General features: G+C 29.0%; 1 protein-coding gene across 1 annotated transcript in view; it reads right to left on the reverse strand.

The window, feature by feature from the left end:
- Nucleotides 1-2775: 2775 nt before the first annotated feature.
- LOC124543723 overlaps nucleotides 2776-13208 on the reverse strand; it is an 84680-nt gene continuing 74247 nt past the window's right edge. Inside the window, exons 3-4 of the mRNA XM_047121997.1 lie at nucleotides 6151-6311; nucleotides 2776-4865 (exon numbers count right to left, since the gene is read on the reverse strand). Coding sequence (XP_046977953.1) covers nucleotides 4806-4865; nucleotides 6151-6311 — 221 coding nt within the window. The 3' untranslated portion in view covers nucleotides 2776-4805. The remainder of the gene's footprint in view (nucleotides 4866-6150; nucleotides 6312-13208) is intronic.

Here is a 13208-nt window from a genome sequence, read left to right on the forward strand (position 1 = left end):
ATGATTTATTTATATTAAGATAAATTTGAAGCTAGATTTTTTTTGGATTGTTAGTAAATTGTTTTAAGTATTTTTAATTATTGTCTTTTTTAATCTATATCACTTCTGTACGCTAAATATAGTTTAACTTTAATGGAAATATTTTTGGAATAAAAAGTTCCACATCTTAGTTTTAGTCCGCTTCTACAACTCCCACAGTTATCATAGAATTACTGTTGAACCTGTTTTTCGATCTGGCTTACCCTATTTTCTCCGAATATATCTAACGAAAATCACTGAAGTTTTCTAAAAAATTTATTTTATATAATCCTATAATTTGAATGATGTAAAGTAAAATACAAATATTAGGAATAAAATACCAATATTCTGAAAAGCTGATCAAATTCCGATTAACTTATTTGCTTAAAATATGTCACGACAACATCGTCAATGTCGTAGATGACGATAGCAATGAGCGTTTAGTTTTGTTCAATTTAAAAAAATAACATTGATCAGTGTACAGTAGATTCTTCCTTTCCAATTCTGATATTTTTTTAATATTTCTTTTTCTTTTTTTCCTTTCATGCCACTATATACTTATTTAACATTGAACAGCTAAATAAAAGTACAGTTATAAGTATATATATAACAAATGAGAAACTCGATTTATTATCATTTTGGTTTTCTTTTTTATTCAAATCAAACCTAGTTTGATATTCGTTTAAAGTAAAGCCTAAAGCTGACTGTATTCTTTTATCGAAGATATTTCAATATTTTCTACATAAGGAAAAGAGAAAACACATGTCATCTGGCTGAGGCATTTATTAACATTTATTTTTATTTTTCGATTTTTTTATCTTAATACAACATATATAGTAATTAACAATACATAATAAATAGTCCAAAAGTATATTACGCCTACAAAATAGCGTAGTCGTTATAAGATAAACGCCACGTGAGTTGCTTACATATTCTAAGATTGTAAAGGCAACTCATCAATGACACTGTTGAAAGTTAGGAATGTTCTCCAAGAGTATAGTAAATCATGTGTTTACGCTTACGGAACATGGGTGTGACGTACACTGGAATGATTTCGGTGAGGACATTAGGATTTAATTAAACATAGACAGACCGACTATTTTTCACGGAGGCGAGTCAAGCGAGTAGCCCGAGTGAAAAATTTTAGAAAATTTAAAGATAGTGCTTTACAAATTCAGTTATCAATCTGTAGAAGTTTAAATGGTCTCAAAATTTCAGCATATTTTTCTTAAGTTTGTGTGGTCATCACTGTAACATTTATTGTTTGTCTTTTTGGCAAACATAACATTATGAGAAAATATATGTTAATCTCTATCTAGTGGTAATCAAACGTATATAAGTATCTACAAAAATAGTTGCCCTTTTTAAACAGTGTTATTGAAAACAGCTGATGAAATCATACAATTGTTTCAGTTGAAAATAGCATATACGTTTGCATACATCAATGTGTAAATCTGTTATGCGTAATCTATTTGAAAATAAAAAGGTTAACAACTACAAGTGTGTCTAAAAATATGGTTTTTCAACAATAAAGTTCATTGATTTGCAAGTTCTTTAAAGTTGTCTTAATTGAGCGTAGAGATTTTAGTAAGATACCTTCGACAAGGTGTTTGAAAATGTTATAAGAATATTTATTTAACACGTTATTCGAACCGAGATTGACTAATGAGCATTTTGATATTTAAAAATTACTTGCGGCTATTTTAAATTCTCAAAAGCAAGCGTATAAATACGTACAGTACAGTATATTTTTTGTCTGTGCGTACTGCATTTTGTGCTTGCATTACATTTACAAGTTCAAACATTATTTAGACGAATACCTATAATAAAGCTAGGCGAAGACTTCACAGAGTTATGCTAAGTTAAAAAAGAAAAAGCTAACCATTGAGACTTCATTTAAAAGAAACTGAATAATGTTGTATCGATTTGTATTATGTTACTATCTTATATAGATAAAATTGACAAAAAATTGCTAAACGTTTCTAAATCATTTTTTTTTAAATATAAACTTAACAGATATGGCTTTTTTAATAGAAATTGGTAAAAGTATAGCTAAATTGAGAAACGACATCCAATGTTAAACAGCTTTTTAATGGCTGTCCGCAAGCCTAAATATTAACATGTTTAGCCCGTATTTCATACAGACCCGCACGAATGTATCATGTTACACGTATATAAATTAATAATCACATTGATAGGTGTATTTTAGTCTATACTTGAGATCATGACTTGCACCTTAACCTATAATATTAAAAATATCACAATAAATTGCTGTGCACATACGAAACAGGCAAATTTTGAGTGCAATTACATTAATATATTTAATAGCATTAATTTTATTCCTAATAAATCATACACATTTAGGAAACAAGATTAAAGTGATTTATGTCATACTATTCATTAAACATAATTGAACAATGTGTTGCCGAATAGTCTTATAAATTAAAACACAAAGAAGTAAATAATCTCGTATGCTGTTTCCACAATACTTTAGTCGGCTAGTTAACTTTTTGTTAAGTGTATACTTAATTGACACATTATATCATGCATAGATTATTCAATGGCGAAAATAACAACACTATGTAAAATTATTTATAAATTAACAACAATATCTGTACTATAGAGTAAACATAGCTTTTTTGAACTGCATTTATTATAAAATGAATTTAATAATGTAATTGTTGTAAATTATAATAAAATAATTGAAATATATTATTTTCTTTTTATTACATTGTGCATGATAAATATTTTGTGATACATCAAAACATACATGTAATTATTTACATACAAAATAAACCGATTGAGTTTTTTTAATGTTATTGTGTGTTTAAATACCGCAGAGACTGATGGCTCAAGAACTTTCGTTCTATCAGACTGCAACGGTATTTATTGGATTCTTAATTAACTGTTAATATATATCTATTATTTTTTGAGGAATTTTATATTAGGAAAACTAAACGGTATATGATGTTTTGATGTGCCTCCTTAATCACATAAATATTCATCATTACTATACTAAAGTTTGCATCATACTGGTTTAAAATTTATTACTGTAATAATTTATCTTAATTTTTATCCTAAAATTGATTATTTATTTTCTTACATACTAAAAAGATAATATATTATTTCAAATAAGATATCAATCTAATCTACTCACAAAAATATGGTGCAAATACATCGTACGATCTACCACGAGTTATTTGTGCAATAGATTATATAATATTAATTATAATAATAGAATGACTCTATGCTGACATAATTAATACTACATTATATTCAACAATATCTTATAAGTAAATCCATAATATTATGCATATTTATGTGTAGATATATAATATATTTTCTACACATTTTTTCTTTAAAACTATCAATATAGATAACATTTAATATATTTGACATAAATTGAATAATATTTTTAGGTTCTTTAAATATCTTTAGGATGCAAACATTAGTCTTAACATTACCATTTCGACATTTGTAATACGTTACTATAGTTTGAAATAAAATTAACATATTAAGTAACATAATTTAATTATAGGTATGTTTAAAAAATCAAAAAATATTTCTTAAATTATAAAATGAATAAATTGTTTATTAAATTCGCCATTGAATTTCATCACTTAATGCATACGCAGTATTTCTGGAATTCAATTATTTTATACATCTTAAAACATAAATGCGTTGTTTGAGAATTGCAAAGTATAAAATAATGTTATATTGCAAATTTCTGAACGTAAGTAAAACAAATTTCTGAACGAATAAGAAGTAATACAAAAGACTCGATATAATAACTCAGACTTCTTCGGCAAATGATTCTAACGAGATCTTTCAGTCATAGCTTTTTATGCTAATTATTTGAAATTCTACATAATTTATCAATACACACTTAAACACTTAAAACAATGGATAATTTATTGAATTTTTAGGATTATTTAAATATATTATTAGCTGCCTGAATGAAGTCGCTTCGTTTCAAAGGTTTGTTTTCACGTATTTTTATGATACTAACTTATTAAAAATATGACAAAATTAGAATAAGTCTTGCATCCGGTGACTGCTCACAAAAGTATTCTAGTATTGAAAACAGGCACCGTTTTCGAAAAATAGGCCGAATAATTGAAACACAAATATTTCATTAGGTTTAGCTATATACACATATTTACCGATCTCTTATTTACTTTACAACCCTCATAATAAGGAATTAAATAACTTAATGTAGAATAAATAGATTGAGTGAATAAATACTTTAACGATAGATACATAATAACATTTATTTTTCGTCAAATGAAGAATTATAATTTCTAAAATATTTATTTATGTATATTATGTAAGTTCTACCGACTAACAATGTCGACTACCAGTCTCACATTTTAGTTTAATAAGTGCTAGAAGGTACGAAATGAGAAATAAATCAGCTGCAGAGAGATTATTAGGACGAAACCAGGTCGCATTACTAGCTTACTCTCGATGACTAGTTACTCGTACATTCCGCGCTCACGCATTACAACGGTTCCTATTGTTTTCAGTTTCGGATCAGTCCGCTGACGGAATCCTTACACTACACTTTAAGTGGTTATGTTTTTGTCAGATTGCACCACTACTTGATATGTTTCATTACGTTCATCGCATGTCCTAGTTAATATGACTGGTTGCGTCCAAATACTTCTAATGGGAATTCACTGAACGCGGTTGCACATTTCCGATTAATTGTCAGTCTATTTGTGCAGCGCCGTTGGAATGTATTAAGGTCAGCTCTGCAGGTTCAGGGTCCGGTAGGGGTGCTTCACTTAACGACCTCGCGCCCACCGCAGGAGCGCGTCGGCCAGAACATCTAGGTGGGCTTTTGTCTGAAAATTGGTTACATAATATTAATTAAAAATAAGTGGATACACATACATTCATGAAAAATATATCTAATTATGTTATTAAGACGACCCAGTGTTTTCTAATAAATTTACTGTCTAAAATTTCTGTGGTGTCAATAAAGATTCAAATACTTATTTTGAGTCTTTACTGTTTTCGTGCTAGCTAGTGAAATCTTTTATAGATACAGATGTGGCATATTGGCTTCGTAATTTTAAGTTTAGCTTAATAAAAAATACCGATAATTGATAACCTCCTCCTTTTTGAAGTCGGTTGATAAGTCGTAAAACAAAAAGCCGTTTCAAAATGTACACATATTTTGCATATAATAATTATTTTTAATAAATCTACCTTAGTAGTTGTAGGTGCTTTATGAAATGTATTTAAACATAACGCACTTACATTATTAGCGGCCAATTAAGATTTGATAACACTTTGTTTTGTTAGTGTTAATGTTTATTAAACCAATTGTATTCAGATACTGTCAAGATTTGACCACTGAGGCTAAGTAGACACAAATATTTTTTGGTACATTTTTCAATCTATTGATCGAGATATAAAGGCTTAAATCCAATTTTCATTACCCCTAATGTACGAGGGAACAGGATTATCAGTTTTTCAATTATTTAAAGAAAGCCTACGCCTCCTATTAAATTTAATTCAAGTTTTATCAATATCAACATCATTTCATCTCAATTATTGAAATCCACTCATCATGTAATAATTTGCTTACTAATGGTGAATGGTAATTTGCTCATAAAATTGCTTCGGATTGATTTAAAAAGATTTTTTTTATATTATAAGTTACAAATTATAAGGTCTGCGCATTTGAGTATTAACTTTGAACTTAATCTAAAATTTTAGATGAAGGATTGAAAGTATAATCCATATATTATATATTAAGACAGATTTGGACGTTGGATATTATATCAAAAATTAGTTTTCACATCTCAATAACACAGTTAATTAAAACCAAATTGAACTTATAAAGTTTATATGATCTGACCATTGGTTGTAAACGTACCAACGGGCAATATTTATTCCAACAAGCTTCTCCACATCGCGTCGATGGATCTCGGTCGATACAGGTGGGTATAATTACATAAAACATACGCATTGAGAACGAGAAAAATTATAACCACAAGTTAAGCTGGCAGTGGTGATAACTCTGATTGAAATCCATTATACACGGTTTAGATCCATCTGTTCCGTTCACTGGGCCAAAGTTATTGATTACTTGAAGTCAAAGAGTCAAATTAAGTCACTTACCGTTTTATAAAACATGCACGCTTGTCGATCCTCATCTTCCCCGTTAGGACAGTCGATGAACCCGTCGCAAAGTACGTGATCGTCGATACAGCGATAGCGGCCCTGTCTGTCCGGAGTTGGACAAGCAAATCGTTCCATTCCGTCAGCCGCTGGCGGACATTCTAGAAAGAAAACAAAACTATATGTTTCTTATTCTTTTCACTTATATCTTATTGTATTTGGATACCTATATTTTTTTGCCTTATTTAAGAAGAGACACGAATCCTTATTTCGGATTTTGTAGAAGAAGAAGACGATTGTTGAATAGACTAATATTAATTGTGCAACTGCAGATTGGATACGGTCTTCTCATTGTACATAAAATGTATCATTTTATCATTTAAAATAACACTCATATTTACAATTTGTCCGTACGTCTGCTTTGAGGACTTTTTGATTTATTAGGTTAGCTATTTTTCCTTATTTTTTCTAAAATAATTTGCTAAAATAGAGGAACGTCTGAGAGGTATGTACATACACCAGAGACACGGTACATATTTTTTAGTGGCAGAATTAATATTCTGTTCGAAAACAAACATGAACTTATTTTTAGTTTAGTTTTTACCCTCAGATAATCAGAATCTTCTGCAATTCTCTCGATGATATCATGCAACTATGGAAACGTTTTACTTTGACCTGCACTTGTAGATTGCTTACAAGGCGGACTGGTAACTTGGTAGTTGGTACGACTTAAAGCGTTTGAATAGCGATTTTAACAAAACTTCGAGATATAAATGTGAGCTTCATGTTCAACAAAGATGTTAAGTTACTCATTTCGTTTAGAGTCTTATTAACTCTACTATATTAGCATGGCCAATGTTTTTGCTACCGTGGTTTGTTTTTGTGATATTATTATTTTAAGTAGCAAACCGTGTTTTTCAACTAAAAATCTGTACGCACTGGCTAAAGTTTATCTAGCCGGAGGGCATAACATAGAAGAGGATTAAAACAAATTTCAGCTCTCTACATAATTTCAAATTCGGATTTTACTCCGTAGTTACTGGGCTTTAGCGGTGTCAAAATGAAAACTTAATATAAAAATTATAATTGAGTATTAAATTTTTTAAGAGTTTCAGTATTAGATTTTTTTTGAAGTTTTACCTATGTAGTTATATATTTAAATAATATAATTATATTTAAAGTCACATATATATGCGCATGACTACGCCCACATGTTTTTTGAAAGACTTCCGTCAAATCGATACTCACTGCCTGATACTAGAAATTCCTTTTTAAAATTATACGGTTCTTTGCCAAAGGGTATGGCTAATGATATGTCAATCAGTTTCTCTTTTCATGAGTATATATAGATGCTATCAGGACTGCTCCATGTAACGCGTGTAAAAAGTTTAGACGACAATTTTTAATTGAGTTTGTGAACTTAGCGCACATCGTTTTATAACATCATGACCCTTGTACAAAGTAATTAACCAATGGTTATTAATTTTGCTACTAACTTTAATTGATTTAATCAATTCCAAGTATTTGATATAAAATATTTTTGTAGATATATGGCATTATTTATAAAATAATTAATATTCTTTCTTTTTGTGTGTACTTAAGTGTAAATTGTTAAATTTAAAGAAATGTAATGGAGAATGACGTTAAGTATTTGACAATAAGTGGCAAATAAAAATGAAACTACTAATCGTCTACGTTTTCAACTTGTGTTGTCTTTGTATTTTTCATTTTCATATTTCAGTTTCAGATGTGGCGTCGTTTTGTACACCAAACTGCTTTTTAATTTTCAACATTTTAGTACAATGTAAACACTTATCAAAGAAGACTTGCATTGTATAGACTACAGTTATACATTTTTTTTTCCAATGTTATGAAAGTACAAGTAAGCTTAAAATAAAACAACATGAGAACCATTTTCTTATTTATATATTTACTTATCAATTGCATTTTGGGTTATAAGACAAATCAAAAGCATAATTATAAATTATTACAATGACATCAATAAGGTTTTCTCTACACATATTTTAATATAATATATGAAAGCAGATGGAAACATTTACTTATCAGATGTTAGCTAATAAGTAAATGTAGAAACCAGACGATTTTATATAAAATCTTATCGCCAGTGAAATTTATTTATTTATTTTTTAATGTGTGCATAATAATTTAGATACCTATTCAAAAATGTGTAAATAAGTATTATGATATGATATATAAAACACCTCATTTGTCTTTTTAACATGCGAGATGAAGCTATTTATAAGTTGTCGTGTATATTACATCCCACTGGAAAACACTGCAACCTTAAAGTTATAAACAAAATGATAAACACAAAGTTGAATATAAAGTTTTATCTCCAATTTTACCTTCTTAAGGGATGATTTTTCGTAAGTGCTTTAACGACTAAGTTTTATTCAAATATATTTCAAAAATAAAAAAAATACGATAATATTCGATACAAGCGTTAGGGAAGATATTTCCTAACGTTTTTATATTACCTTAATAGGTAATAAAAACGTGTTAATCTTTTAACACAACATACAAATATCGATGATTCTAACAAAGAAATAAGAACTGCTGAAATAACATTCATCTCCAATTCCATCCTTTTACGTGATTATTTTTCAAAAGCGCTGTTTCAGCTCTCATCTACTCAAACTGAAATCAGAAATTATGAATTTCCATAAAAAAACTTACATCCCCCAATTAAATCCCACAGTAAGGAAAATTTTGAAAGTCCGCACTTAGCGTTACGTATATGTTAGCTAGTCATTTAAAAAAGCGTAGATAATTTTAATGTACATTTAGAAAACGCGTGCATCTTAACCGATGATTGCGGGTTCAAACCCAGGCAAGCACCACTGATTCATGTGCTTAATTCATCTTTATAATTCATCTTGTACTCAGCGGTGAAGGAAAACATCGTGAGGAAACCTGCATGAGACAAATTTCATAGAAATTCTGCCACATGTGTATTCCACCAACCCGCATTGGAACAGCGTGGTGGAATATGTTCCAAACCTTCTCCTCGAAGGGAGAGGAGGCCTTTAGCCCAGCAGTGGGAAATTTACAGGCTGTTGTTGTTGTAGAAAACGTGTTGATTTGTTGGAACGTACCTTTTTGATTAATTAGCTTTATCTATTTCTGCCTCGTTATGTCAATCATGTGGCTATTATGATACGAAGTGAAAGAAAGAAAAGTCGAGGTTAAGTTTGGTTTTAAATAAAAAAACTTAATCACATTTCAATGTTTCAAGTGTCGGAAGTCTTAGGAACATCAAGTTAACATGTTGATCTCTAGTTATATAAGGTGGCTGTGGTTTGTCGAGTCAGCTTTGATGCCAAAACCTTTGCGTAGGCCGCGAACTGTAAGCACGTGGATGTCAAGATCTCTAAGGTTAAAGGCAGTCAGCTGTCATAATGCAGTTAAATGTCATAGTGTGTTAGTTAAGTCAAGAATATTTGTATTTTGATATGCATTTCAAAGAAATCTTATAAATTAGTCTATAAATGTTAATTGTCCTCTTTATAATTTATTTTCATGTATATTCTCGTCATTTGTTTCAATGTTTTTTATCATTAGAACAATAGATTTAGACGATTATAGAGTCGAATATTCATATCTTAAATTGATAATCTTCTAACACAACTTGACAGAAGGGATGTCTGTTATTTAACAAATATTATTTAAGTGACATTGATTGGACTACGAAACAGTTAATAATTTATAATGTTATCTAAGCCCTAAGGGGTTTAATTGATTCGATACATAAAATAAAGGAAAGCTCTTTGAAGCCTGCGCAAATGATACATCTTGGTAATCTAATCACGGACGAAGGGCTTCAGAAGGGGCTTTTGAATTCATTGATTTAGGATTTGGCATTTGAAGACAACGTTCGATGTTGATAATACGTTTACAAAAATCAATTTCAATTTTAATTTATTTTTATCTACGAAAGCTATACACATTTTATAAAGCGCTGAAGCGTAATTCATTAAAATATTCCTTCTGAAAGTTGTGGCTGAACATTACTCATTATACGTATTTAATTTCGAAACGAATGAATTTAGTAGCATAAAATAATTATAGTATTAAAATATATACTAGATTACACGATATGGTAAATTGATTATGTTACGTAAACAGAATCAATTTAACAATTTAAAGTTTTAAATTACGTAAACAATAAATATAATTGTAGTTTCATGTATTTTATGTATTAACACAAAACAGTTGCATTCCATATTCAGGCTGATGACGGTTTAAGATTGTATTTATTGGATTAGACTAAAAATAAAGAACGTATTATGTATTTATATCGATTATTTGAATATACTCGTATATTTATTTTATTAATTGACGTTATGATAAAAATTATCATTTTTCTTTGTAAAGTTTTGTTTTATTCTTATATTAATTATACATGTAATTTTATGTTATATAATTAAAATATGAGTAACAAATGTAAAATCAATATAACGCTACAAAGCGAACACGAAATTGTAGGCGGTGGATTCTATGTAAATCGTCAGTTATGTAGTGGGTACAGTTAATTAATGAGATCTGGGATTGTAAGATGAGTTCAGGACGCATTTAGAAATGTCATGAAAGGTTATTTAATTAATTATTTAAACAATTTTATTAATAATAATTTCTGAAATACACCGAATTAATTAGACATTTTGTATTAAATAATATGATTACTCAGATGTAAATTCAGTAAATATTAAACGAATTTATTTGTTATGATATTTACAATTCATAAATATAACAATAATAAACAACACTTCATTAGAAAGTATATTCTCGAAATAGGGAAAAGAAATAGACACTACAAAGCAAAGTTGTTTGAATGAAAAGTGATCTATATTTGTAAAGAATTATGCTGCCGTAGTCCGCGCTTACTAAGATAGCCGGCTACTCAGTTCTGAGCGTCTATTTTTAGCCGCGCCGGGGAAAGTGAGGCCACAGCTCGATTGCGAGCAGCGAGCGCCCTCTACCTATCTACAATTGTTTCTATAGTCGCAACGTGTCGTGCATTCGCAAACATAGCGCAGGACCGTTCAGGTAAACCACCTTTTCGGCACAGTTTCCTCTGTATTACTTGATTTTTTTTTTATATTACTATGTCTCATTTGGAAAGTAAGCTAAAATATAAAAGAATAATAGATATTAAAGAAGGAAATACTAACTAGGAATACAGAAACTGTTCTTTATTGATTCGTAAACAAAAAGTAAATGTATTCGTTTAAAAAAATCTGTAATCTGCAAAGTAATCTTTAATCGCTCCGATGAGATTTCACAAGCCATCTTAATAGAGTTCAGACTACCTCATCCAATCTCCTACTAACTACCTCTAAGAATTACCCACTTAAATTTAATAGGAAAACTGCTCTATTTCTTTTACCGAAGCGAAGAAAAATAGTGTTATTTAATGTTATATTAAATAGATATTATTGTTAAAATCCTAAGTACTGAGAGTTTTTAATTAAATATAAGGAATAGAGTGGTTCAAAGTAGTCTTCAATGCGGTATCAATTATATAGTATTCAGACTACTAAACTAACTTTATATTTAATATCACTTAAAAGAATTAAAATGAGCATTTTAAAATTTTCATTATTACTATCAAAATTTTGTAACTCTCCAAATTAGTCATGAGCTGACCTTTGACGGAAAGGCAAAAAAAAAAAACTGAAATTGCATGAGCATTTATTGTTCTTTACGTTTGAAGATTTTGCTTTGACGTAGTTTTGTTATTGTTATACAGTTAAAGGTTTTTACCCCAGTTTAAAAACTTCGTCGAGCAACATACAGAATGCTTGAAAAGTTATAACGGGGAAAAATCTAAAATAATATTTATATAAATTATAAACATAAAACGAGAAGTTGGTATTATTATAATGAATTGCATAATAACTGATATTATTATAAAGTTTGGGAATAAGCACATGAAACCATAAAGTTAAAGAATAATTACATTTTATTTTCATAATTATTTAACATATTTTCTTTTATATAAATTTAGTAGATAATATGTTACAGCTTCTACTAGGACTACCCGGTCTAGTCCTTGACATAGGAATTTACTACGGCGCGATACTGCGCTCCTTTCGCACCCAGTTGAGTGTCACGACCTCCTTTATGTTATCAGACACATCCTTTGCTGATCCGTGGTATCTTCTTTTGGATTACGCATGGGTTTACAGTAGTGTACTAATATTATTTAAATATACATTAAATTATTTCAATATAACAGTTGTCTCACTAATTTCACAAAGCAATTAATGAAATATAAATATGGTTTCTAATTGTCATTATATTTGTATTAAAGTTTAAATTCATAAATCTGTTGATAATCATAGATAGCGTTGATAATCATTTAAATGTTCTAATTTAGTAATAACTCGTTGTTTTTACAGAATTTTCATAATTAAATATTTATTATTTTCGAAATTTCTAATTAATAATTTATTGTATTTGTACAACATTTAATTAATGACAAATAAATGATGTCGATATGATGTAGCTACAGTACCTTATCATTTACATAAACGACCATCAAAGTTGACGCACTTGGTTTTCTTGTAATAAATGATGAAAATGAATTAGCGTTTAAAACATATGTTTGTATTTTCAAAAGAAATCACAAATAATAGACACGAATTATGAGCAGTTGATAAAAGTTTTAATTAGTATTAAAAATGAATGTTCTATGAATTATTTTCGTGCCAAGTTTCAGTTGGAGCCGCGATGGTTTCAATTTGTTTGTATTTTTCTTGTCAATTTTACAGAACAGAGCTTTACAAATCTCAAACATAAACACTGCTAATAACTTCTAGCCTTAAATTTATCCAATTTCAGTATAACGTTCAATTTGATTAAAAAATAAAATATTGGCTTAACACTATAAGAAATATATAGATCGTCGCTGCGCTTGCAAAAGTCGCAATGTGTTTTTTTCGATTGTTATTTCAATACATACGTACTGTAATAAAAGTTTTTTGATAACTTCAATAATTTAAAAGTTTTAAAATTTAGCTATATGACGTTGATAC

Source organism: Vanessa cardui, chromosome 3 (assembly GCF_905220365.1).
Source record: "Vanessa cardui chromosome 3, ilVanCard2.1, whole genome shotgun sequence".
Lineage (NCBI taxonomy): Eukaryota > Metazoa > Arthropoda > Insecta > Lepidoptera > Nymphalidae > Vanessa > Vanessa cardui.